The 25,189-nt window shown below is 48.3% G+C and overlaps 8 protein-coding genes across 8 annotated transcripts; 4 read left to right on the top strand and 4 right to left on the bottom strand.

Moving 5' to 3' along the window:
• Positions 1-596: 596 nt before the first annotated feature.
• Positions 597-1,488, bottom strand: VC83_04388 (uncharacterized protein; the record flags this gene model as incomplete). Its single annotated transcript, XM_024468021.1, has 1 exon — positions 597-1,488. One exon carries the CDS (start codon positions 1,486-1,488, stop codon positions 1,012-1,014), a length of 477 nt encoding a protein of 158 aa, XP_024324454.1. The 3' UTR covers positions 597-1,011.
• Positions 1,489-1,666: 178 nt separating this feature from the next.
• On the top strand, positions 1,667-3,765 carry VC83_04387 (uncharacterized protein; the record flags this gene model as incomplete). Its single annotated transcript, XM_024468020.1, has 2 exons — positions 1,667-1,993; positions 2,042-3,765. The coding sequence occupies exons 1-2, from the start codon at positions 1,924-1,926 to the stop codon at positions 3,763-3,765; spliced, it is 1,794 nt and encodes a 597-aa protein (XP_024324457.1). The 5' UTR covers positions 1,667-1,923.
• Positions 3,766-3,834: 69 nt separating this feature from the next.
• Positions 3,835-4,347, top strand: VC83_04386 (uncharacterized protein; the record flags this gene model as incomplete). The annotated part of the gene is made up of 1 exon (XM_024468019.1): positions 3,835-4,347. The coding sequence occupies one exon, from the start codon at positions 3,835-3,837 to the stop codon at positions 4,345-4,347; it is 513 nt and encodes a 170-aa protein (XP_024324456.1).
• Position 4,348: 1 nt separating this feature from the next.
• Positions 4,349-4,783, top strand: VC83_04385 (uncharacterized protein; the record flags this gene model as incomplete). The annotated part of the gene is made up of 2 exons (XM_024468018.1): positions 4,349-4,573; positions 4,646-4,783. 2 exons carry the CDS (start codon positions 4,349-4,351, stop codon positions 4,781-4,783), a joined length of 363 nt encoding a protein of 120 aa, XP_024324459.1.
• A 1,068-nt stretch (positions 4,784-5,851) lies between these two features.
• VC83_04384 (uncharacterized protein) lies at positions 5,852-12,366 on the top strand (the record flags this gene model as incomplete). Its single annotated transcript, XM_024468017.1, has 14 exons — positions 5,852-5,928; positions 5,986-6,030; positions 6,067-6,355; positions 6,410-6,460; positions 6,527-6,592; positions 6,667-6,801; positions 6,865-7,042; positions 7,093-7,240; positions 7,289-7,533; positions 7,675-10,407; positions 10,538-10,547; positions 10,606-11,170; positions 11,222-11,821; positions 12,193-12,366. 14 exons carry the CDS (start codon positions 5,852-5,854, stop codon positions 12,364-12,366), a joined length of 5,316 nt encoding a protein of 1,771 aa, XP_024324458.1.
• A 219-nt stretch (positions 12,367-12,585) lies between these two features.
• VC83_04383 (uncharacterized protein) lies at positions 12,586-14,028 on the bottom strand (the record flags this gene model as incomplete). Its single annotated transcript, XM_024468016.1, has 1 exon — positions 12,586-14,028. The coding sequence occupies one exon, from the start codon at positions 14,026-14,028 to the stop codon at positions 12,586-12,588; it is 1,443 nt and encodes a 480-aa protein (XP_024324461.1).
• A 206-nt stretch (positions 14,029-14,234) lies between these two features.
• On the bottom strand, positions 14,235-14,844 carry VC83_04382 (uncharacterized protein; the record flags this gene model as incomplete). Its single annotated transcript, XM_024468015.1, has 2 exons — positions 14,235-14,470; positions 14,529-14,844. 2 exons carry the CDS (start codon positions 14,842-14,844, stop codon positions 14,235-14,237), a joined length of 552 nt encoding a protein of 183 aa, XP_024324460.1.
• Positions 14,845-16,042: 1,198 nt separating this feature from the next.
• On the bottom strand, positions 16,043-25,175 carry IRA2 (Ras GTPase activating protein ira2). The gene is made up of 15 exons (XM_024468014.1): positions 24,824-25,175; positions 23,178-24,773; positions 22,815-23,131; positions 22,644-22,764; positions 21,047-22,591; positions 20,839-20,998; positions 20,497-20,786; positions 20,155-20,442; positions 19,733-20,104; positions 19,599-19,685; positions 19,355-19,527; positions 18,624-19,300; positions 16,725-18,567; positions 16,400-16,652; positions 16,043-16,342 (listed from the first exon to the last, which is right to left on the bottom strand). The coding sequence occupies exons 1-15, from the start codon at positions 24,881-24,883 to the stop codon at positions 16,328-16,330; spliced, it is 7,797 nt and encodes a 2,598-aa protein (XP_024324463.1). The 5' UTR covers positions 24,884-25,175; the 3' UTR covers positions 16,043-16,327.
• Positions 25,176-25,189: the final 14 nt, after the last annotated feature.

Raw genomic sequence — 25,189 nt, 5'->3', positions numbered from 1 at the left:
ACGACTCATTTCATGCACAAACTCGGCTTTTGAGTGGGATGAGAATTATATCAACGAAGCGTCGTCATTTTGCAAAGCATGTATAAAAGAAGAATTTTTTGGGAGGGCCTTATTGCAGAACTGGTGCATACAAGATGGCTTTGACTTGTTTGTAACACCCTCTATTGTTTAGTCCGTACTAATATTTCTAGTGCCAATTCCTGCATCTTTTTGCTTCAAGGCTATGTGGAATGCAGCCCTCCCAATGAGCTTGAGGCGTTTAAAGTCATTCCGATTGTGTATTGCGTATTAAAGATGCGGGATACTATCACGGCCGCGAACCGTTTTATTCGCAACAAGTTTGCAAAGCCAGGAAACATACAAGACAACATGTCAGCTCACTGGACTCGAGCATCATTCAGCGATTGCCTCGTTAAGCTGTATAGGCACGCCATTTCCTCGTCTGGGGACAAAGCAACTACCCGTTTCAGATTTGAGCCGTACATTTCATATGTGGAGAACTGTTGCACCTTTGATTATAAAATAGATGCCGATGCGATCTAGAGCATATTGGCTGGATTCATATGCCAGATATTGGGAAATAACGCGAATTATAACCTCAAACTCCTATTGTACAAGAGAAATAGGCTACTCTATTGGTCTAAGTTATGATTAAATTACCTCCCTGCAACGGGGACATCCTTGACTCCGATTAGTAAATTGTCTGTGACCTGCTGGCCAAGGTCCGAAGCCTCTCACTCTGCGCCATGTCAACAAAGACCAGCATCCTCACGCACTACTTGATTCATGGCCTTATCTAAATTTGCAAGTTGGAATATTGGCCGCCATTCTCTTGTTATGTATGCCCGCGCGCCTGTTACCCCACCTAATACTTACCTTACGCCACCGTCGCAGGTGCGATATAGGCCATGAGGGGCAGTCCAATATTCTGATGGGCGAAGGCATCTCTTCGCAAACTATTTGCCTTTCTTGTAGTATTTCCGCTCGGGGCTTGCCGCAAAGCATGCCTCCTCAAGCGGCGGATTTGATATAAAATTGGAAACGTTCGGTGAAGGTGGTGGAGAAGATAGCGGGGAAGATGAGAGCGAAGCCGGAGGCGACAATGATGATGAAGACATGATGATAGTTGAGGTGGCTCAGTTTAATTGACGGAGAGAGAAAAGCCGAGTTTCCTGTGTAGTAGTAAGAATCGTTAGATCGTGGGAAGCGCGGTTTGATTTCGACGGTCCAACACCGACGATCTTCGCGATAGTGGGAGAAGGTATTCTGGGTAAAAGCAGCCGAAATTTCGCTCGCTATTCCGACTTTGAGGTTGAGGTGTATCGGTTCAGGGTCGTCGGTGAAGCAGTTCTGAGGTTGATCAGCCGCTGAGGGTGTTGGAACTTCGGTAACCAAATGCTTGATACGGGTAGCCACAACAGAGCTCCAGCTTACTAATCTAGGATTTCTGACACCAACAGGAGAGTGGAGAGGATATGGGCTACCCATTTTAGTGGGTGGGTTCTAAAATTAGTCTTGAAGATCGAGCCTCGGAGTCATGGGGTGATTGCGTCAGTGTCTCAAGGATGAAACTCGGCTAAGCATTGCTTCTAGCCAATCAATATTTGGCATGGGCGCCCAAATAACTTTCCCCAAGTTGTTGCCTCATGGCACTCCAACAACAGCTCATTCTTATCATGCAGACATGCCCAGCTCAACCTCCACTCGATTTCACGCGGCAAGACTTTCGATGTGAGTGGTTACGACGAGGGGTTACTGTTCGCACTAAGTTAAAGTAGCCGCTGAGTATGTTTCTTGCGACAACAACGAAGCATTTGTCACTCATCATCCTGGTCATGCTACAAGTTCTGTTCTGATCAGTTCCATTTGGTTTAAGCGAAGTGGCAGTTATAAGTTTACTTCTTGTCCCTCCTTCCTGTCAACATGGCCCCGCGTCAAGCAAAACGAAACGTCCGAAACGCTGGGCGGCAACGGTTGGCTCCAAAAGACCAAGGTAAGCCATCTTCGCCCGTTTCTGTGTCCCTTAACTGATCGTTTGTAGGGAAGCGCCCTCAAGGTATCAAGAGAGAACGACCACAAGTATATACTCGCAAGAGCGACCGACTGGAAGATATACAACGTCGCCAAGAACGAACTGTGTCTAATGGCAGAAATATTGAACCCAAGAAACCAGCACCCTCCCCAACTACCGATGCTCCTGGCATAGAGGCAAGCCATCATGTCACTCTCTTTCTACGCAATAAAGCTAACTCTGCCAAGTCTTCACAAGCTAATAATCGAAAGCGAAAACGATCGCACGAAGCTCAAAGCCCCTTTTTAGCTACTGCCAAGCCGTCCCCAAAGCGCACGCGAAGGTCACCCCGACAGTGTGCTACTGACGATATATCTGGCGAAACTACAGCGAGCGGAGTTGACGTGAAGGAGATCAATCCCATTGAATTCTGGACAAGAAAACAACGGTGGCCAAAGGAACAGTTTCAACAAGACGATCAGACAAGGGCAGATCTGGAAGAAGACAGCTGGTACGAGAAGTATTGGGTGCCAGAGATGAACCATCTACTTGCCAGGAAGAAATCATCATCCTCTCTTCGCAGGAGGCAATCAGAAGCTGGCTCTGTCACGACTAGCTCTGCTACACCTAGCGATCAAAAGCCGCGAGAAGTCAAAAGCGCTCCCTATCAAGATGGGCGTTATCAAACTATTCTTGCCAGTAGAGGCAGCTTTATGGGCAAATCAGAACTGGGCAGCACAGATGCAAGCAAAAGTCTCTGTCGAACCCTACTTGAGAAAGAGCAGACGGTGCCTCAAGAGTCCTTGTTCCGTGACGACCTATTTGAGGAAGCTTGCGAAAGTATACAAAATCGAAACGAGGCTAGAGTCGTTCAAGATATCGCTCGACTGATTGTCCCTTCTGCGGAAACTCTCGCAACGTTCGGATCGAAAGACCTCAGGAGTTTAGTTGAAAGTGTCAATGAAGGCTGGAATAATTCTATACCTGTCACCCAGACTCGTCCACAACCCGACTATGCTGTTGGATTTGGGCGAAAGGCATTCACAGAAGATCAAATCAAAAGACTTCAACCTTTTGTTGGCGAGCTTACAGACAACTCTTACTTTATGGCCACATACTACATGTACTTTCCGTTCCTGACATGCGAGGTCAAATGTGGCGGCGCCGCTCTCGACGTTGCAGATCGGCAAAATGCTCACAGCATGACGATGGCAGTGAGGGGTATAGTCGAACTGTTTAGGCTAGTGAAGCGCGAAAAGGAGCTCCACCGGGAAATCCTCGCCTTCTCAATCTCGCATGATCACAGTTCGGTGAGAATCTACGGCCATTACCCTCTGATTGATGGAAAGCAGACCACTTTCTACCGCCACTCGATCCATAAATTCGATTTCACAGCGCTAGAGGGCAAGGAGAAATGGACGGCATACAAGTTCACTAAAAACGTCTACGACACATGGATGCCGACTCACCTTAAAAGAATCTGTTCGGTTATTGATGAGTTGCCGCCTGATTTAGATTTCGAGGTCTCGCAGCAATCCGACCAGGGGGAATCTGAACTTTCACAGGGGTTGGAAAGCCACTATCCCACTCGCCAATCAAGTCATGATGCTGCGTCTCTGCTAGATGAAGCTGACAGTCAATCAAGCCGTGATCCTTCGCGAGACGTTACGCCAGATACGTCCCTATCTCAAGGGATCGAAAGAGCCTTCAAAAAGCCTAAGAAAAGGGGCCGGGCAGTGGAGTTACATCAGTGAATGCCGTTATTCCATTGAGGACATCAAGATGCATTATCGGCTATTTTTTATGTGGGACATACTTATCACATGTGCCAAGGCGTTCAAGAACTTTGCCGGGAGAAGAGACGGATACGTTTGAGAGGGCCTTTGACAAGCTATATCAGTGCGATCAGGCTACGTCTTGCTGATCTGGAATTGGTATGGAAGCCTGCTAGATTTGGAACAGCTTGCGCTGTCGTCAAGAAATATGCGACTCATTTTGTGCAGCTTGCACTCGAGGACATGAAAAATAATGGTGAGAAAGCAGCATCTGAGAAACATGCATTTATCCTCGACCTATACAAGGAGTTGCAAGATTCGATACTCGTGGGGGATCAATTAGTCCATGTTCTGATTGCAGGAAGGGATACGACGGCATGTCTAATGTCATGGGAATTCTTCCTTCTTGTGAGGCATCCCGAAGCTCTCACACGAATCCGAGATGAGATCCAGACTATCACTGGAGGATCAACTGGGTTTACTCGGGCCCATATCAACAGAATGAAGTATCTCAGATGTGTGATCAACGAGTGTAAGCTTATTTGCAGTTCAATTGCTTAAGATGGACATCCGCTCACTATATACTTTCCTTCCAGCTCACACAGCCAATAAAGCATCTATTCAGCTTGGCGTGTGGTGTTGCGCTGGCCTGTTGAAGCTGCATGAGCTGAGATTACAACAAGGCGACATTGATACAGAAGAAACTGTGCCTTTAATTGGCATGACTGCTATTGGACTGGACTGGAAATCACACGTGGCATATAAACTCCCAGATGATGGTTCTGTAGTGAGTCATTTCCACTTTCACACACTGTATGAAGTAGAGAAATCATCAGCTGACTTGCCTTGTGTTGTCAAGGTTATTCTAGGCCCTGTATCCATTGGAGGTTACGAAGACATCCATAACTTCTTTGTGCTTAATAGTGTCTTCAAGATCATTGCGAAATGGGCAGAGCAAGATTACTGGACACATTTTCGGGGTATTTTTGGAGTCTGATCGTGCTGGAGAAGGATATGGAGGCCGAGACGATCCACCAGGGCGAGCGTTAAGGATTCAAGAGACGGTGGGTGGTGATAGGCGCGGGTTATTATTACCTTGACTACTTGCTTCACAGTTAAAGGTGAGTCGTATGCATAGAGCAAGATCATATTCATACATCATATTCATACATTACATTAGATCTGCTCTATACTATCTATAGACGCCCGAGGCATACCATAATGATGCGCACCACAATGTGGAGGCTGTGAGGGCTTTAAGTGACCTATTTTACCTTCGGCTGCATTGTGCTCCAAACAAGATGGACGCAGTCACTATTCAAAGCGGCCCTTAGAGAGAATGTTCTATCCTCAGGTGTCAAGTGTTAGGTTGTTGTGTCACGTGATGATAAGGAGATAATAACACAGCGCACAAACAGCCAGTATGCGTCACATATTAGTGGCTGCCTGAGGCTAAGATTTTGTCTCCGTCACCAAGTCCCGAATGGGTCCAGCTAAAGAACCCATTCGCAGTAGGGTTTAAATCAGCTGATTTTCGATCTTGAAATATACAGTAGAAGGCGAATTGGGTGTCGTGGAATTTTAAGTTAACTTTATTTGTGAGATTGCGGTGTAGGCCTGTGGCTTGTTGTGGCTTTGCAGATACATGTACCGGAGGTACCGAGGGAAGTACGTACCGAGGGAGGCAGAACTGGCGGCTCAACCCACAACTGGCATCTGCAGAGCCAGCTTTCCCACCCCTCCCAACCGTCGCCAAAACCCACCATAGTCGGCGCTATCGTGTCAGCGGTGCGGGCCGGAGTCCGTCCCTTAATCGCTACAGGTACGGCTGAGGGTTTGCAATGGGGGTCGATACTATAGAGTGTCTTGCGCTCAGCCTTGTCTACAACACACCTGTTACTCAGCTTATTATCATGCCACCACGTGATAGGATTAGGATTACCATGATGAAAGATGAGAGCGTCAGAAACGCTAAGCGCTCAGCCTTGACAAGACTCCCCCATCCTATCGCATTACGACTCGACCTATGCTTAACATATCTTAATTTATTGTCGAGCCAGCATCTATGGCGAAGATTCACCGGGAGGGAGTCACACTGCTCTCCGAGAGCGAAGACGCTAGTGGGGACCAGCGCGATCTGAAGTACAGCCCCCGCCCATTCTCCACCTCTTAACCACAGCCCGTTCTAACTGCGAGCAGCGTCATCTTCATCCATGGCCTCAAAGGGCACCCACGCGAGACATGGTCGCATCTACGGCCCACTTCTACGACTGGTTGAAGCAAAGACACCGATCCGCGCACCGACAAGCACAGGAACATCAAGACCTACCTCGGGCTGCAGAAGAACAAGAAAGAGACGGACGACAAGACGCAGACAAGAAGTTTTTCACCGTCAGATATCTTCTGGCCAGAAGAGTATCTCGTGCCGGACCTTCCCCAGGCTCGAATATGGACGTACGGGTACAATGCGGATGTCATTGGAGGGCTTTTCCAGGCAAACAACCAGAACAGCATTTCACAGCATGGTCGGGACTTCGCTGTTAGGTTGGAGAGGGATATTGACAATGAGGTATGCCAGACTGCTCTGTGTTTCTTTAAATAAGCCTAACGAGTGTCCATACAGGATCCGATTGTGTTTGTAGCGCATAGTCTTGGTGGAATCATCACGAAAGACGTGAGGCCCCGCACATGCAGCTAGAAGGTCTACAGCTATTGATACACTGATATAGGCACTACGTAGATCGGAGACAATCTGCAAACGGACAAGGCTGATTGTCTTTCTTGGGACACCACATCGAGGAAGCATGTATGCAAGTTGGGGCGAGATCCTCAAACCTAGCGCGCTTAGCTCTACAAGACTCAAACAAACAGCTTATACAGATACTTGAAGTTAATGATGAGGTTTTGGACAATATTCAGGATGAATTCAAGACTATACTTAGCAATTGCGCTATCAAAGTGCACTCGTTTCAAGAGGCAAAGGGGATTTCTGGCATGAAAGGTCTGGACAGCAAGGTACGGCAGTCCTAAAATACTGTACTGTAAGCTATGGAGCTAGAGAACTAATGGGTAGCATAGGTAGTAGATAACTTCTCCTCAAAGCTTGATCTCGCTAGGGAACAAGAAACGGTGGAGACCATCGACGTGAATCATATGGAAATGGCTAGATGTGGCAGCAGAGACGATGTGTGTTACCGCCAGATCTGTGGAGTTCTAAAGCAGTTCATAAGGGAAACGAATTCGGCCAATAACAACTGTACGTAATCATGTATCAGTAATGTTTTACGCTGCTCATCACTCATCTAGCACTCGCCAAACAATTCATAGTTCCCTTCCCACAAGACAAACACTTTGTTGGTCGAGAAGATATTCTAGGTCAACTAGACTTAGGAGGCGAGCAGGAGGAGCCAAAAAAGCACCAGAGACATGCACTAGTAGGTCTTGGGGGAGTTGGGTAAGTCTGCTAATACACCTATCTTTTACAGCGGCTAAATGCGCATAGGAAATCTCAAATCGCTATCGAGTATGCATACCGAGCACGGAAGTGCCAACCGCAAATATCGGTGTTCTGGATCCAGGCAAGCACCAAAACCCGGTTCGAACAAGCATACAAAGAGATGGCGGAGAGGCTTGAGATTCCAGGGCGAGACAATCCGAAGGCCAATGTGCTACAACTGGTATACAATTGGCTGTCAGATGAAGCTAACGGACAATGGCATATGATACTAGACAATGTTGATGACGGAAGTGTGTTTTTTGGGAATTATGATGTTGTCAGGAGCGTCTCACAATACGACCATGCAATGGACTCCCAACTGCCACTGGAGATGTTTCTTCCTCAGTCGTGAAATGGATCAATCCTTATCACATCACGTAACTCGACCGCAGCCAACGACCTTGTCAACACGTTTGGAAAGCTTGTATTAGTAGAGCCAATGAAAGAGAAGGACTCGGTTGACTTGCTCAAGACGAAGATTCCGGTAGACAAGTGTTCAGAAGCCGACTTAAAGGAGCTGGCTCAGGCACTTGAAGGAATTCCACTGGCGATTACGCACGCGGCAGCATACATACGGTCAAGACCGCGGGTTACCGTATCTATGTACCTCAGTCTGTTCCGGGAGAGCGAGGCTAACCAGGCTACTCTATTAAATAATAACGAGACAAAAGACCTTCGGCGCGATCACAGTATCAGGCACGCGGTAATTACAACGTGGCAGATTACGTTCGAGCAGATCCGGAAGACAAGCCCCGAAGCTGCAGAGCTACTTTCGCTCATGGCTATGTTTGAGAGACAGGGGATTCCAGAGTCTGTTCTGTACGATGGCAGAGGTAGGCTGCAGTTTGAGGATGCAGTGGCGCTATTGACAAGCTTCTCTCTAATTAAGGCTCAGAGTACGAAGCAGCCAGAGCAGCAGGTCGGGGAGTATATATTTCAGATGCATGAGTTGGTGCAGCTTGCGACGAAGAAGTGGCTAGAAGTACAGATGCAGGTGGGCAGATGGCAGAAGGCGTCGCTACATATTATGGCTGCTGCTTTTCCAAGCGGGCAGCATGAGACATGGGCGGCTTGTCGAGTGCTCCTTCCGCACGCGCGAAAGGTGCTTGGCTACGTTCTAGAAGAGACAGAGGCAACACTAGATCGAGTGAGGATTGCAGATAACACAGTACGGTATCTTCTCCTCACAGGGGAGTATGCAGCAGCGGAGCAGATAGGGCGGACTGCAGTAGTTGGGAGGGAGGGGGTGCTTGGAGTAGAGCACCCCGACACGCTCATTAGCGTCAGCCAGCTTGGATTGGTTCTGTCGAGGCAGGGCAAGTACAAAGAGGCAGAAGCAATGCACCAGCGAGCTCTACAAGGAATGGAGAAAGTTCTTGGAGTAGAGCACCCAGACACGCTCAGTGGCGTTAGCCAGCTTGGGTTAGTGTTAGAGAGACAGGGCAAGTACAAAGAGGCGGAAGCGATGGAGCGGCGAGCTCTAGGAGGAAGGGAGAAGGTTCTTGGAGTCGAACACCCAGACACGCTTAGTGGCGTTAGCAACCTTGGATCGGTTCTGTCAAGGCAGGGCAAGTACGAAGAGGCGGAAGCAATGGAGCGGCGAGCTCTAGGAGGAAGGGAGAAGGTGCTTGGAGTAGAACACCCAGACACGCTCATTAGCGTCAGCCAGCTTGGATTGGTTCTGTCAAGGCAGGGCAAGTACGAAGAGGCAGAAGCAATGCACCAGCGAGCTCTACAAGGAATGGAGAAAATTCTTGGAGAAGAGCACCCAGACACGCTCAGTAGCGTTAGCAACCTTGGGTCAGTGTTATCAAGGCAGGGCAAGTACGAAGAGGCTGAAGCGATGCACTGGCGAGCTCTGCAAGGAATGGAAAAAATGCTTGGAGTAGAGCACCCAGACACGCTCAATGGCGTTAGTAACCTTGGGTCGGCGTTAGAGGGGCAGGGCAAGTACAAGGAGGCCGAAGCGATGCACCAGCGAGCTCTTCAAGGAATGGAGAAAATGCTTGGAGTAGAGCACCCAGATACGCTGAGCAGTATGGCCAACCTAGCATCGATGTATTGCGAACAAAGCCGATGGGACGAAGCCGAAGAGCTACAGGTGCAAGTGATAGTGACGAGAAAGAGGGTCCTTGGTACGGAGCATCAGGACACGTTGAGTAGCATTGTCAACCTGGCGTCGACCTATAGAAATCAAGGCCGATGGAAGGAAGCGGAAGAGCTAGAGATGCAAGTGATTGATATGAGTTCGAGTGTTGCGTCTGATGATGAAGATATCCGATCAACGGTCGAGACTGAGTCAGCCTTATCACCGCTGCGCGTGGCAGCGGCGTGGCTCATCGCCAAGCGCTTCTCTGAGGACCAAGAGCTATTTACTCTGTATCGACTGGCTTTGAAAAGGCTCGGTGTGACAAAGTTCATTCGAAACAATAGGCGTTTACTGAAGTCCTACTATTTGTGTCTCAAAGCTGAAGCCCAGACAACTCCAGAAGACAAACTAGTGGTAAGTTTCTTGCGGCTTCGGGCCACAAGAACGCAGATTTCAAGCTACATATACCGCATTCTCATGCCTGAGACCTTCGAGCTCGAAGAGAAGGCACCTTCTACTGACGAAATGGAATATTCAATAAATCGCTATCTGCAGTCCACTGAGACAAATAGTGAGCTTATGGTGGAAGATCCGCTGAGGAATGATGATTTTGAAAGAGATCCAAGTAGCGATGAGGATGGAGTTGAAGATGGAGACGATGATGGAGACGATATCAGCGTCGACAGCGCTGTGCACGATGTCACTCATGCACACCTGCGGAAAGCTGCGCAAATTTTAACTACAGGACAGCCATTCAATTCCTACAGAAACAACCTCCACACCTTCGTGTTCTCGAAAGTCATCCTAGGTCCCATTCAAACCCATACCGAGGTACAAGAATCTCCAGGTAGCCAAAAGAACCAGGGCCAGGATAGCCAAGGGATTCAAAACGTTGATGACCACCAGGGTGACCCTACAACCACTCTTGTCTCTGGAAACAATCCAGCAGACCATATTTCTTGGAATGACTCGGAGACCCTTTTTTCTCGGTCACGAATTACCCCTATCAAAGGTCTACACAAGGAGCCTTACCATTGTGAGAAGACTTTTAAGTTAACGAGATTTCTGTTCAATTTGTATCAATCCTTTCTTCTACAATGCATAACCATGGCCGAAGATATCGGTCTATACAAAAGACCACTGAACCGAGGATTCGTTCGACTTAGTTGGGACTGCGTATGTATTCATATTCTTTTGTATCTTCGATATTTTAATATGCTAAAAGAATTCGTAGACTTGTGGTTGTAGCTTTTCAGAGGATTATCCCGCATCTCGACTTACTGCAGCAACATTTTCAACTCCAGCTGATACAAGCTGGGTATCAAGCGCGGATACTCGTGTGGTCTCTTGAAGTTGTGAATGCACCAGTCACTCTGCATGCATTGAATGACGACAAAGAGCAACATATAGAGCTTCCCAAGACGCCATCTCCCTTACAACCCCATCAACACATTGTAAGCTCTACGACGATAACACCAGATCTGCAATCTAGTGCTTCAGGACAGACAGCTCAGGACCCACATTCTGAAATTCATCCAAGGACAGAGATTGATCATGAGCAGACCTTAGGCAAGGTAGAGGAATCTCAGTCACGATCTATCATGTCACCTAGCGATCAATGGCTGCTTCTGTGTTTCTATCACAACAACCACGTCAGCAAAGCAGTGCATATGGAGGTCGGAGAAGATCCGTATGACGATGAGCTCCTCCTATCCTTTAAGAAAGAGTACATTGCAGCTAGAGGGTGGGCCACCTACTTTTTGTCGTGGACAGCAGTTACGGATATACGATTCGTTCGGGTATGTTTCAGTTGAAACTTTATTTGAGTTGAGGTGAATCTGACTTGGCAGAAGTTCTTGCTCATTAGAGAGGACAACTCTAGCTTCGATTATGATGTCGAGGACGACTTGGATGTAGGTAGAGCACAAAGTGACCTTGTTGATCTTGCGCTCCTTCAAGAAGAATGGGGCCCTCCAGCAGAGTGGAGCGAGAGGCATGCGTGGGCTCCCTGTCCGGCGGATCCACAACCGCGACCACAGGGGAAATGGATAATGCATCTATGGGACAAACCACATAGCTCGTCGACTTGGCTGGCGAGTAAGCGACTGCAACGGCTCTGTAAAAGCAAGGTCAAACTTCTCTGGACTGCTTTCAACTGGAAAGGAAAAATTAAACGGCTCTGGATTAATTTTAGATTATTCCGTGGGATTTCCGTTTTGGCTTCGGTGCCGAATAGTCGAGATGACATCGAATTGCAGGATGTGGTAGTTGAGATACCTCCGCTGCCTTCCATACAGGCCCGAGCCAGGCAACAACGTACCAACAGCCCAGAGAAGGGACGGTTTTTCGTCAACAATACGCCAAAGAGACTTGAGCAACGACTTAAAGCGGATCCTACCACGCCGCCTTATGGATGGGGTCTCTTTTTTGAAGAAAACTTGGTGGTCCCGGTATTTTTTAAAGTTTCGATTTCCTTGGTCGTTTTACTAGTGACAATCGTTATTGTTGTCGTTTGTGCTAAGCTAGCTCAAGGGAAAGGTTATCAGGTGTTCGGACTAGGCAGTTTCACGTTGGCTGTAGCAAGCATTATTGTGACGGTTATCTTCAAGTTTCTTATATAGGTTCCTACTCGAATCGTTTCCTCCCAACTTTGCTGACTGTTTACGGAAAAATGAAAACACTGGCACTAGGCAATTGTAGTCCAATCTCAGCACTTCACAAACTATTTTGTCGGTGTATAGCTCTCGTATACGAGAGCTATCTGCAAAGTCGTGCTCTCTATGGAGATAAGAGCGGTAAGCATCAGCTTTAAACATATCAGTGGCTGGGCGGCCAGTGCAAAGACATCGAGATGGGGCAAAAGTCCAAATGCATTCGACCAATATATTCCTACAGCACCTTTGTCGGACTGGACACATTTTCGGGGTATTTTTGGAGTCTGATCATGCTGGAGAAGGATATGGAGGCCGAGACGATCCACCAGGGCGAGCGTTAAGGCTTCAAGAGACGGTGAGTGGTGATAGGCGTGGGTTATTATTACCTTGACTACTTGCTTCACAGTCAAAGGTGAACTAGTCGTATGCATAGAGCAAGATCATATTCATACATCATATTCATACATCACATTAGATCTACTCTATACTATCTATAGACGCCCGAGGCATACCATAATGATGCGCACCACAATGTGGAGGCTGTGAGGGCTTTAAGTGACCTATTTTACCCTCGGCTGCAATGTGCTCCAGCGCGTGCGTACTGCGCCCTTAGTCCTGCCCGGGAACTTGCTGAAGATCCACTCCCAAGTCTTGCCCTCCTTCTTGTACGCTGATAAGCGCTGCTTGTCAAGCGGTGACCATTCACTGTATTTCCTATCGTCCGAACGGCCCACATTATCCTCGCTCGAATATGCATCACCATCGCTACCGGTATTAGGATTACCGTCGCCAAAACCATCGACATCAGACCTGCTTGACGCTAACCATTGACTATACTTTCTCTTGTCCGAACGTCCCAGTTCATCCTCGCTCGAACCGTCGCCAAAACTATAGTCAACGATGCGGCTTGACGCCTCTCGCCGCTGTGATGGAAAAGTGCTCGCGCTACGGCCTTTGTCTGCCAGGGTACGCCCTGCACTTAGCGGGACGAGGCATGCGTTTGTAGTAGACCTTACAGTCCTCCCACTTTGAGAAGGGCGGGAAGACGTACGCCGGCTAAAACCAGTCACCAAGAACAAGTGTTGCTTTAGCTGCTTTATCGTGAGGTCCTTGGTATTCCCGGCATGGCCGACGCACTCGACGAGTTTAGAGAATTGGCCGAAAGTGAATTCCGGCTCGTCACGATCGTCCTGAATGAGCGCCGAAAAGGAATAGTAATCCGGAGAATAGGGACGGAATGTGACCTCAGTTAGTAGTGGCCGGGTATGTTTGGATGATTCGCTGAGGGCGCCGCGGTCCAGAGAAGAATGGGGTGGCGAGGGTAGTTGGCTGTCACCTTTGCAGGCTGGGTGCCTCTGCGGGAAGCAATTTCTTCTCTGCTGGGTAGATTCAAGCTGAAGATGCTGCCCACGCTTCCGTTGCGTTGGGCTAACGTAAGATGAGAATGGCCGCTTCCGCTTAGTAGGGCATCGCCTCCGGTCGCTCTCGTCTGACTCAGCTTCGGTGGTACTGAGCTCGTCGTCGCTGTAGTTGTCGCTGTAGTTGTCGCTGTTGCTTGTCGCTTGTTCTAGGCTTGGCTCCAGGGATAGACTGCGGGGGGTGAGGATCCTGTGGCGCTTGGCTAAGCTGGTCCTTCTAATCACACTCGCGGGGAGATGGAGTTCGTCGCCCATTTCAGTTACTGGCGCTACCCTCGCCGTCTTTTCGTCTGACTGTTGTAGTCCATTGCCATTGCTATTGATATTCTCTGCTTCGTCTTGCTGCTGCGGAAGCATCTCCTCAGAGGTATTATTATCGAATTCAGGCTTAGATTGCCTGCGATAGGCACAAGCTGCCTGACTGATTCGGCCTTGTTGTGACGATCTAGGCCGGCGTGGAGACTGGTCGCAATGACGCGTGGAGAGAGACTTTGTTGTCTCAGACTCAGCACAACCCGTAAAAGGGTCTTCTGTGTTGATGCGGCTTTGCAATGGCTCGCTCGAGGGGCGCATAGAATCCAACATCGAGGATTCTTGGTTAGGATCGGAAGTAGGCGTTAGGATCGGATTGAGCACAGTTTCAGTGCGACTAAAATTCTCCTGGTCCCCGCTTACATTTCCCCAGTCAATTTCGTCCTCAGAGGCACAAAATTCGTCATCTTGCAGTTCAATTGGATTGCCCACACAATGGCAAGAATCATGTCAGAGTTTGTCATGTGCGACGAAAGATATTAGGGGTGCTCACCTTGGTCACCACTAGAACTGACGCTCGATACTGACGTGTCTTGGTCGATGGACCTGACCTTCGCCAAACATTCTTCCACAGCTCCTCTGATGTGTTCTTTACCTGGTTCCCCCAGGCCAAAGCCCGCCGTCTGTAGTTTGGTGTGCAAAAGCTCCTCGATTGTGGGGAAGTAGTCGTCGCTATAATCGCCACTGTTACCGAAATATGCATTGCTACTCTTAACTGAAATTCCCAAAGTTAGTCATGCCTGCTACAACTAGCATTTAAGTCTCTCAAATACCTTGATATCCGGGCATGCCGCTGCCTTTTTCATCAGTTGCTGCGCCTACTGCTGGCCATGGAGCGTCGAGTGCGACTCCCTTCTGCTTGGCGGGAGAGTGGTCGTTGAGGATACTGGATTGCTCTGGGGTAGGTTTGCGGCGAGCGTTCGCGCCCCGAGGACGCGAGGCAGTTGGCACATATTTATAAGGTATTGGGGCAAAGGTGGCCATGTTGAGCGCATCAAAATCGATTTGAATTATTTCACCAACTGTAGGCAGGGGATCGAAAGGCTCATATGTAGGCTTTTCGGTCGCATCGCCTGCCCCTCCTGCCATCTTCCCGACTAAATCTACACCAGAGCAAAAACCTCTGCATCTCGCGCAGGAATGTTCCCATGCATAATCGACCAGTTACAACATCACAGTTCTGAGAGATTGCCATCCCGTGCCTGCTCAGCTCCGCGGCCTTGCCGACGACTGTACTGAGGTGGCCGCATGAACTCCGATCCCACGCAAATGACCTATCGAGTATATCGCAGTTCTCCACCAATGGTGGCGCAGCCCAGACCGAGCCAACGCGAGGCATTTTCGCGACTGGCTACGTGCGGCAGCATGTGTGCCCCGAAGCGTCGCCGCACTTCAAACCTCCGGCGCTCTCTCCCTAAAGGGGCAGAAACAATGGTGCGATGACAACGCAGACTCAAAACTGCTCTGGCCTCGGCTGTTTCTGAGCCAATGTGACGCAGATGCAAGGCGGTGACCGCAGTCACAGCGTCGAAGTTATGGAGTTAGGATCGTTGCGGATTCGAGCCGGATGGGGTGTCCGACTGCAGCGTGACCGTCTCGAGGAGCCTAGCCAACGTCAGGCATTTTCACGACTGGCTGTGCGCTGTGACGTGTGCGTCTCCGAGCCCCTGCAGCACCTCAATCTCCTGCACGCTCTGCCTGAAGGGGAAGGACAACGGTGCATAACGAGGCGGATTCAAGGGCGCTCCAACCTCAGCCCCTCCTGAGCCCGCATCACGAGCCTATGTGAGTCAGATTCAACGCGCTGAGCGCCGTCGGAGTGAATATGGGTTATGATATGGAGGCAGGATCGTCGCGGATTCGAGCCGGATGCGGTGTCTGGCTGCGGTGCTGCCGTCGAGGGGAGCCTGGCAGCAGTGGGACAGCAGCAGAAGGGCCGAAAGGCGCCCACCTTGGGCGCATGTCAGGCAACGGAGCGTCGCAAGCGAAGCGGTGTGTGTTGGCTGTCGGGGAATGGAGAGAGTGAAGGGAAGGGAAGAAAAGGAGAGTGGTGAGGGTGAATCTTTATACCCCGCGAAAGCGGCGGTGCGTCCGTGCACGCGCCTTGCCTAATGCGGGGGGGATTCCTGATGCGGGCGGACGCGGTTTCCTGATGCGGACTTGCCGCGTGTTATTTTACCATATAAATATTTTATATAGTAAAATATAAGCTTTAATATCTTTTGTAAAACAAAACTAGTACTACTAGCATTTTTACACATGTTAGAGTATGATATAAAGAGTAATAGTCTAAGAGGATTAAGCGTTATAAGCATTATTACAAAAGTTATTAACGTTTTAATTTTGGTCATGTGACCTTGATTTTGGTGGGGTGCGGGTGGCTCTGGCAAAGCGTCCCGTTACGCCATCCGTCCCGTTACGCCACGAGTTACGTTATAGTACGGTGATATATATTTATCGATCAGTTTTCGTGGTCATGGTTCTCATAACTGTCATTCATCGTTTTAAATGTATTTTCCCTCACTAGAACTGGTCGGAGAGGATAAAAAATCTAGTCCAGTGGTTCTGAGTGTTATGTGATGATGAGCTTTGGTGCCACGAGTGTTAGCATGGATCCATTAAAGAAGTATGAAGTATTGCTTACTTCGATGAGCTTGTCAGTCAAAACCGTGCAATGCCCGTCTCGCTCAGCTGAGTTGTGAAATGTAGAAGACACCCATAGCCCGCCGAAGCCGATGTCTTCAAGGACATCTTCCAAGAGCTGGGCAGCGTCAACAGTGTCGGACAGTTTGGGGTTTGTAGTTAAGGTTCGCAAAAGCATCTGTGCCGACTTGAGAGTCACAAAATTCTGGCTTGATAACAGCACTTCATCCAGGATGCTGAGGATAGGACAGGAACTACCGTGGGTTAGTAAACGAGCGCAAATAAAGTAGAGAAAGAAGGATAGAGCAGAGGCAAAATGATCTTACAGATGGAGTATCACAGTGGGCCTGATAATAGCAACCTTGTTCATCCAAACCAATCCCCGATTCTGAACACTGTCTTCTAGATAGCGAAAGTCAACAAGGTTTATAGCCGTGTTCAACAGCAGTTCCTTATCCTTGATGGTATCCAGGTTTATCATGGCCAGGACGTCTTCCGGGGTGCTGCTCTTGTCCCCATTGATCCCCGCAAGCCAAAGGTTACCCTTCGCTTCCTCCGTAGTAAGGGCTCGGGACATGACCAATCCTAGGTATGGAAGACAGCTCAAATCGTCCGGAAATTTGCGCCCTCCTACTGCGCTAGAGCTAGCAATTTCAAGAAACGTAGAGAGGACTTTGACAGTTGTAGCCTTCGTCACAGTATCAGTGAGGCCTTTAACCAATGACGCACAGACCGCAAAGTGGAAGTTGTCGATGTTGAAATGTATCCCATAGCTTTCATCGAGCTGTGAAGCTGAATCTTCTAGAGCCAATCGTCCCTGTAGTAGCACAGGTACCATACGACCGCCTTTCAAGTCTCCCGATGTATTAATGTTTATGAGGACGGCCTCCAAAAAGGACGCGGCGCAAGAAAATAAATTGAGAGGGACAAGCCTCACGAGCGCCATAGCCAACCAAAAAAGCTGTAGCCCATAGCGCGACGTTGTGGGGAGTTTCTCCATCATCTTTGTGAGCGAGGTAACAATAGAGACGAGCATCTCATTATCGTTTTCATCAGCAAAGCGGTTTACGCTCTTCCTGAGAGCAACTAATACTTGATAAAGAAGATCGTCGTCCACATCTTCACGTGCCAAGCAGCCCATGACAGCAAAAGCCCTGGGCTGTATGACTGGGTTACTTTGGAATGCTGTACTGGCGACAAGACTCATCCACCGTGAACGCCAGGCGTTTGAAAGATCAACCGATGACGCTGCAAGGCTGCTTACTTCCGAAAGAAGTACTGCGAGGGCCTCTGTTGAGCTCAATATTTGCCATGTCGGATCCTGAGCGTGCGAAATCGTGGTGCCTTCTCGAGTTACTCCGCTGAGATTTGCCTGGTGGGCAGTGTTTGGATCGGAGAGTGACGCTAGAATCACTTTAAGCCGCACGAGCTTACTTTCGTCCGTCGAAAAGCAAGTGCACAATATGTGAACTGTATTTACCAAAAGACCATGGACCACAAGCCTGATTTGTGCCGGGCCAGTGTTCGCCAGCATGGTGATGATATGAGATATCTCGGGAAGATAGAGGTGCGCCTGCACACCACTATTAAACGAGGCTGCTAAGCAGAGTCGCAGTAGTATGCATATCTCGTCCCAGACTGAATTCTCGGGCAATAGCCTCGTAGGTCGGAGAGAAGTCCGATTGAGTGCCTTTCGTAACCTGCTGATCAATTTGCCCCTAACAGTCACAACCTGGAGGGATGCAATAATCGAGCCGAGGCGTGAAATACGGCTCTCGTTGTTACTGGATGTTAATGCGCTCTTTATAATTTCATCCACTAAAATATCAGTTAGGACATCGTCCTCGCAAATAACAGGCCATATTATCTGTTCCAGAGTTATGCAGAGGGTGGAGTCGGGTACGGTAACATCTATCAGTTTCCTGAAGATCGAAGCTATTCGCTCCCTCGCTTTCTCGCCGTCAATTTCAACTGCTAGAACCTGGCTTCTCAGACCCGACAACCAAGGTGATAGATATGCCAAACTCAATGGCCTCTGTTGTAAGGGGAAACTCTCCCAGCCAACAAAAAACTCATTCATAAAGTCTGCTGTAAGTTGAGGCTCAGAAGCGGCAAGTTGTCTGCTCACGTTGACAATGAAATGGGATGCACTTGGCGGTATGGATAATTCTGGAAATGTTAGATAGAAGCACATGTGGAATGTGGAAATTATAAGGCCGTCTTACCTTTGGAGGCCATGAAACTCGAGTTCACGCCAAATTTGAAGGTTTGACAGAGCGCACAGAGAAGGTTGTATGCTGCTATGCGAAGATTCTGATCGAGACTTGCCAAGTTTGTGAATGAGATGTTAAGGAGAGTCCCTGGAATATCCTGTGGCCGGATAAGTCGCTCAAATGGCTGGCTGGGCTTTAAATCCTTGGAGTATTTGATTTTGGCACCACGAATAGCTTGGAGAACATCTGACTTCCTCGGGCTTGTAAAATACATGACGATCTTGCCGCTGTCTGCGCGAAGCCCAAAGGCAGAGTCATCTTCAGTTTGTATTGATGTCGGGGCCTCATCGACCTCTGTTAGACGAAATATGTCGTTCACGGTGGCATGAAGCCTAAGGCCAGGAACAATCTCTTGTTTCTTGGTCGTCGTTACTTGCACGAACTGGCTACCCACTTGTATCATAACCTCGATTTTGCCTTTTGTCTTTGAAAGCCTCGTTACGGGTTGGAAGACAAATCTTGTGTCGGTGATTACGCTGATGGTTTCCTTTGGTAAGTGGAGTTGACCGAGATGAAAGTGTGTTTGAAGATCTTGCAGACTGCCAATAAGGTGGTAGTCCACGCTTTTAGGGTGGAATGCACTATTCTCATTCTTTGCAGACAAGCGCAATATGCGGCGGAAACATTTCCTGACGAATTAGCGTCACGCGGCCATAAAAGGATTGACGATATATGGCTCTTACCTGAACGTACTGTTCATATTATACACATAAACACATGTCAAGTTCTTCGATAGTTCTGTGGGTGTAAGCAGATCTAGTTTCTTGAATAACGCATCTTGAGGCTCGTTTTGCCCGCTATAGCATGTTGCATCAATCATTACCCCAAAAGGTCGGTGCCACATGCGGCTAGCAATCTGTTCATTGTGTAAGCTCTCAGGGACCTAATAAAAATATCCTTGATTGATGGAGATGGCCAGCATCATACCTTCAGGTAGCAGTAGACTAATAGGTCGTAATTATTGGTTTCGGCGTCAATGTTTCTCAAAATTATGCATATCATTGATAGGCCGTCCTGAGCACACATCAGTACTGCAGGCGTGCGGGAAAGAAAACTCCTACCTTGCTCTCGCCACCATCGTATACGGTCCGAGTTGAAATGGCAGACTCGGTGCTTCGTCCTGCATGGCTCAACATGAAATGCTGAAATCTCGAGTATGAGGGAGGGCTGTTCATAGAAATCATTGGTCGATTCCACGAGATATCCATCGGTGGTGGACCGAGGTTGCTGATGAGATTCCGCAGTGCCTCTGTGACTGGGAGACGGCCTTGCGCGATTTCGTGAGGAGGATGAAGGGAACCCTTGCGTTGCTGGGCTACTAGCTTTTGCCGTACATGGTCCCAGTGATCATAGAAAAACCTGTGGAGAGCTACACAGGACCCAAAATCGAATGATTCCGTTTCGATACCAGTAGTTTCTACATGAGGAGCCACCTAATGTATTCAGTCAGATAGACTACCCAGTGATATAGAGTAGCACTCACCGATATCGTCCGGAGGAAGGCTGTCACCTCATATATGTTTTGGGTGAGAAAATCGTTCAAGGGAAACATGTACGACTCTTTGGCGCCAAATAATACATTATTTGCGAGGTTTTGAATAATTTTGGCAATAAGAAGCAGGCCACGACGCATTTCTTTCGATGGCGCTGTACTAATCAACCCCTCGACGTCCGGAGCGACAATGGCTGGGCAAAAGAAGCGCAAGAAAATGAATGCGCCCACAGCAGTAAACTTTGCATCTGGAAAACGTGTCATGACAGACGACGATATCTAAGGCCGTTTATTAGCAACTGACAACATTCAATATGGATTGGATATAATCACAATACTGCAGATATTCCTGAAAGAAATGGGAATATTTGGAGCCGAGCTGCATATATCGTCAATGAAAACTTTGGCGACAACTCTTAGCTGGAGAGTATTGCGCTGCAACTCTTCGGGGGAACTCGTTCTGGAAGGGTCAAGCTCTAGGTCAAGGTCTTGAGCTGTGACGATGAGGCGTTCCAGAACCTTTTGCAACGTCGACTTCAAATAGGATGAACCTTTCCAACGTGCGTAAACAGATAGTATCTTCGTGGTGACACAATTTCTTCTGAGTAACTCGGCCTCATTTTCTATAGCGATTTAGCATGCACACATATTTCGATTTATGAAGGGTTAGCCTACCTGTATTATCAACTTCGTGCTTGATCAGCTCTTCTAGAAGAATAAATCCCAACCCCCTGGAGTCGAAAATATTCAAAAGTGACATGGTCAACTCGTCCACCTCGTTACTAGGACAGGCGTCGCAGAGAGCAATAGTTAAAGTCATGTCATTGACTAGAACCTGTCACGATTTTAGCATGTTGCAAATTACGCAGCGGATTATACTTACTTCGACTAACTCGTCATATTTCTCTCCAACAGCAACATCTGAGAGATTATTGAACTCTGTGCCTTGAGCCAGAACATTGCAAAGTACGGTTACGAACGCGGTTCTGATCTCTAGATCTTCGTGATAGCCTATGCCGAGGGAGTGCTTGAGACCTACGTCAATGTTTGCGCCTAGAAGATTTGACAGTGCGATAATGGCCAGCTCGCGAATGGACAGGGAGTCCTCCTTGGCTGACAAATTAGATGCGACATCATTTTTGCCCTGATCCGTGGGTTCAAAACTCAGAAGTGATAGAAACCTGTTGAAATATGTGTGAAACATTTCCGATTTTAAATCACTTGTATCGGCATCAGTTTGTCCATCAGGAGGCTGAAGAGGGAGCCGAAACGTCAGATCCGACAGAGCCTTCAAACAGGACCTGTATAGATCCCTCTGAAGTTTCAAAGCGTCATCTCGATGGATGCCGTCGACCATCGCGGCATTATCAGCCTTTGGAGAACCCGGCCGAGCAATCCATCCAAACATGATTTCTAGAAGTTGATTCCTAATCCGAAGATCATGTCGCAAATTAAGCAGCTCTTTTTTGCGGGTTACAACCTCGCACAACTGGCACACTTTAATCTTGATTCTCAGGGTATGGAGCCCTTCGCTCACACTGTTGAGAAACCGGGCGAAGTTTAGGGTTAAAGCACCTATGTCAACAGAGAGGGCGGCGCCCATATCAGCGGGACTGCCGAGCCTCTCTATAATCGTCTTCAATAGCGCTGCTGCATGCTCAGCGAATGCTATTCTGGAGTCAGAAAAGCGGTTCGCCGTATCGATTGGTCCATCGAACAGCGTCTCGAGCTCAGATTCAAGGGTTTTGAACAAGGGGAGGTACAACGAAGGAGATATCTCTGTTGACAATACCTCCCTCATAGCTTCGCGGATACGAGCATTGCTACATGCCAAAAGCTGAACACTTTGTGTCATGTACCTATCCAATAAGGTATTATCATAGCTGTCTTGTGACGGTCGGTCGATCCACTTTAGGCCTGCGAGACCGGACTCTTCAATCACCGAATAGGTCTGCTTTGAAATACACAACGCGGCTAAGGAAGCAAGGAAGCCAGAGCAATTGCGCCACTCGACCAAAGATCTTTCGTCAAGGGTTTCGTCTTGTCTGTGTGTAGATGCCCGCTTGGATAAGTCGTACCACCTGCCGAAAACAATCTCCCACGCGCTTAAAACTGCAGCGCTGGGGTGTCTCATTTGCCGCAAAAGGGAGCGTAACCGTTTCTGAAACGCAACAAGCCCAGTGAAGTGAAAGTCCCGAGAGGATAAATCCTGGTATACTTCAATGTTTCTCATGATGGTTGATGGGGACTTCGAGGAGTCGTAGGCTGCATCAACCATCTGCGTCTCTTCGCAAAGAAGCCCAACACAAACTGTCACAATCTGGCAAATCTCAATATCTGCAGAGCAAAGACGTACTAAGAAGTATGTCTCAAGCTTCGATAATGATGCTAGGCGCTGGGGGGTTTCCGCTTGAGATATTAAGTCATCCTTCAAGAATCAATTAGCAGACGCAAGTTGGCACTTGGGGATTTTTACAAACCTTTGCGGACCTGATTAACTCCACCCTAGACTCAACAAAATCATGTATAAAAGACAAAACCGAGTCTCCTCGTCTACCTAATTTGGCCGCATGTTCTAGGACATTGAGAAGGACTGCCGATCTGAGGGCATAGTTAGTTATGGATAGAAACACAACCAAAAAACTACTTACGTTGACCTCCAAAAATTCGCAGGAAAAAATCCCGCGTCTTTGCTTGCTCCTTTATGCAGCAGGAAGACAGACCCATTTTTCAACAGCTTTCTGGTCACAGAACCGGCCATACGCCTGACTTTAGGATCTTCGTCCACAAGGCAGCCGACAAGAATAGCAAAGTTTTCTTGGAAAAATACTTCGTAGTCAACGGGGTTTGAGGGCGCTCCGCCAAAAAGCGTCAGCGGGAGAACGTTGAGGAAATCCAAGCATCGATATGTCATTTCTGCAATATTTGAGCTTGATTTTGGAGCTCCATAGGGCTCATGAGAATGATCCTTATCTGATTAGCAAATGTTGTTCCGAACCCGGAGCTCTAGTTACCTTGAGATGATCCCTAATAAGACCTGTAGTTTTCTCAAATAGCTCCGTATATAAATGCGCGTTCGGTAGTTTTGCTAGGTTAGAACAAGCCGACACAAATGCTAGTTTGAAATCGTTTGGCGCGTTTGAAGAAAGGCATTGCGGAGCAATATTTTCATTGCAAGATTCGAAGTTGAGGTGAGTGAGGCTCACAAAGGCTGCAGTCATGAGGCCGTTGTCAAAAATGGCCCCTTCGCTCCCAACTATGTTCTTTCTGAATAGAGCATCTCGCACCTCCTCCTGCACGTCTAACGCATAGCTAAGAAGTGCCGAGTCATTACCCTCAAGGCTAAAATGTCTTGCGATTCGGAGCAATGATATGAGGCAATAAGCCGCAGCAGGGTTTTTATTGCGAAGAGCTTTTCGAAGGCTCTCTAAAAAGGACACCTTTTTAAATATCCCGCTGCTGGCTTTGGGCAAGCTGCCATTTTCGAGATATCTGCCTGTAGATGGCACGCTTGTTGCGACCTCGAAGACATCCGGAATTAAAAAGAAAAGAAAAAATTGAAATGGGTAAAGGACGGCTTTCCACCTATTGCTATCAACCATTCCATTTGCAATATCAAATAGGCGGTCAACTCCGTCAATTTTGCTATGCGAATTATGCATCAGTACAAACTCTTCGGGGTTTTGCTCTACCCATCTCAGAATCAAGATAGGCAATGCAAGCCCCAGTGTACTTTGGAATGTTTTCCGCAAGTGAAAAAAACAACTGCATAATTCCGACAGAACTAAGCTGAGTTTCCGCTTGTCTACCCAAATGAATGCAACTATGCGCAGTGTAGCTAAGGCATTCCTGTCGTCATCCAGGACGGGGGCTGCCTGGGTGCCATTTCCTTGCAGAGGGTATACAACTTGGAGTAACCGAAATGAGGTTTTCAAATGTCCAAAAAATAGATCCCAGTTTGAGGCCGACAAGAACTCTATGATAGTCCTTGTATGGGCTTCAATGTTTTGTAATGTCCCATCCGTGGAATAAAGACCTGGCCCTTTCCCAAAAGAATTATTTTCCGCATCCGAATTGTCTAGGCGACACGGAATGTTTTGCGCAAGTCTGCAATTGCTGTACTCTAGAATAGTAGATGCGGGCAAGGTGTATTGTTCGGGATAAGGAGCTAAAAAAATCTTGACCGCTTCAAGAACCCTTCCTGCGAGGATATCATCTAATGGTTTTGGCAAGACTAGGCGTCTGGTGGCGGACTCTTGGGTTGACTCTTCCTCATCCGTGCCACTGTGACTGTCCACACGCCCACTGCGAGGGATAGAGTGCCAATCGGCATTCTTTGTTTGATAATTCGGTACTCGATTTACGGCATCCCAGTGCGCTGAAAAGCAGTCTGCGAGGATATGGATAATGTACAGCTCGGAGTTAACGACGTGTGGGGGGTGTGTATCGAGGTCTTTGTACTGGGCTGACAACTCCTCTAAGAGTAACACAAGAGATGCCGCAGCTGTGCTGAGATATGTGCTGCTAACCTCTATCAGTGTTGCTCTTGTGAGACTAACCAGGTCGTCGCTCCGTAGGTCTCGAAAGCTGGATCCAGTCCGATGGGGGAGCTGTTCCATTCAGTTAGCAATTGTGGATTCCAAGGAGGGGATAACGGTACACGAGTAGCCAGGCGATCCACCAACGAAGCAACCAGGTTTAAGTCGCCATTCGCAGCCATGAGGAGCTCTGTCGTCTGGATAGTACAGGTCGTGGCCTTTGAAGAGGCAGACGGTATGTTCCGTTTTTACATCTGCAACAAGGCGCGTACAATGAGTTGCAGGCGCGCAACAATAAACGGCAATTCGACCAGACCGGCGAACTTCTATGAGCGGCGTGCCTATAAGCTTTCGGGATTGTAGTTGCTTAGATGACTGGTTTCCCTAGGCGTGGAATATATTTGTAGGTTCAAGGTGTATGGCGTAGTAGATGCTGTCTCGTTAGGTAGAGCTAAACGCTCGGTTCTCGGGACCTATCTGGCGTCTAT

The sequence above is a fragment of the Pseudogymnoascus destructans genome (genome assembly GCF_001641265.1).
Source record: "Pseudogymnoascus destructans isolate 20631-21 unplaced genomic scaffold scaffold_9, whole genome shotgun sequence".
Lineage (NCBI taxonomy): Eukaryota > Fungi > Ascomycota > Leotiomycetes > Thelebolales > Thelebolaceae > Pseudogymnoascus > Pseudogymnoascus destructans.
The sequence above is the reverse complement of the archived record's forward strand: the minus strand, read 5'-3'. Positions and strand labels throughout refer to the sequence as shown.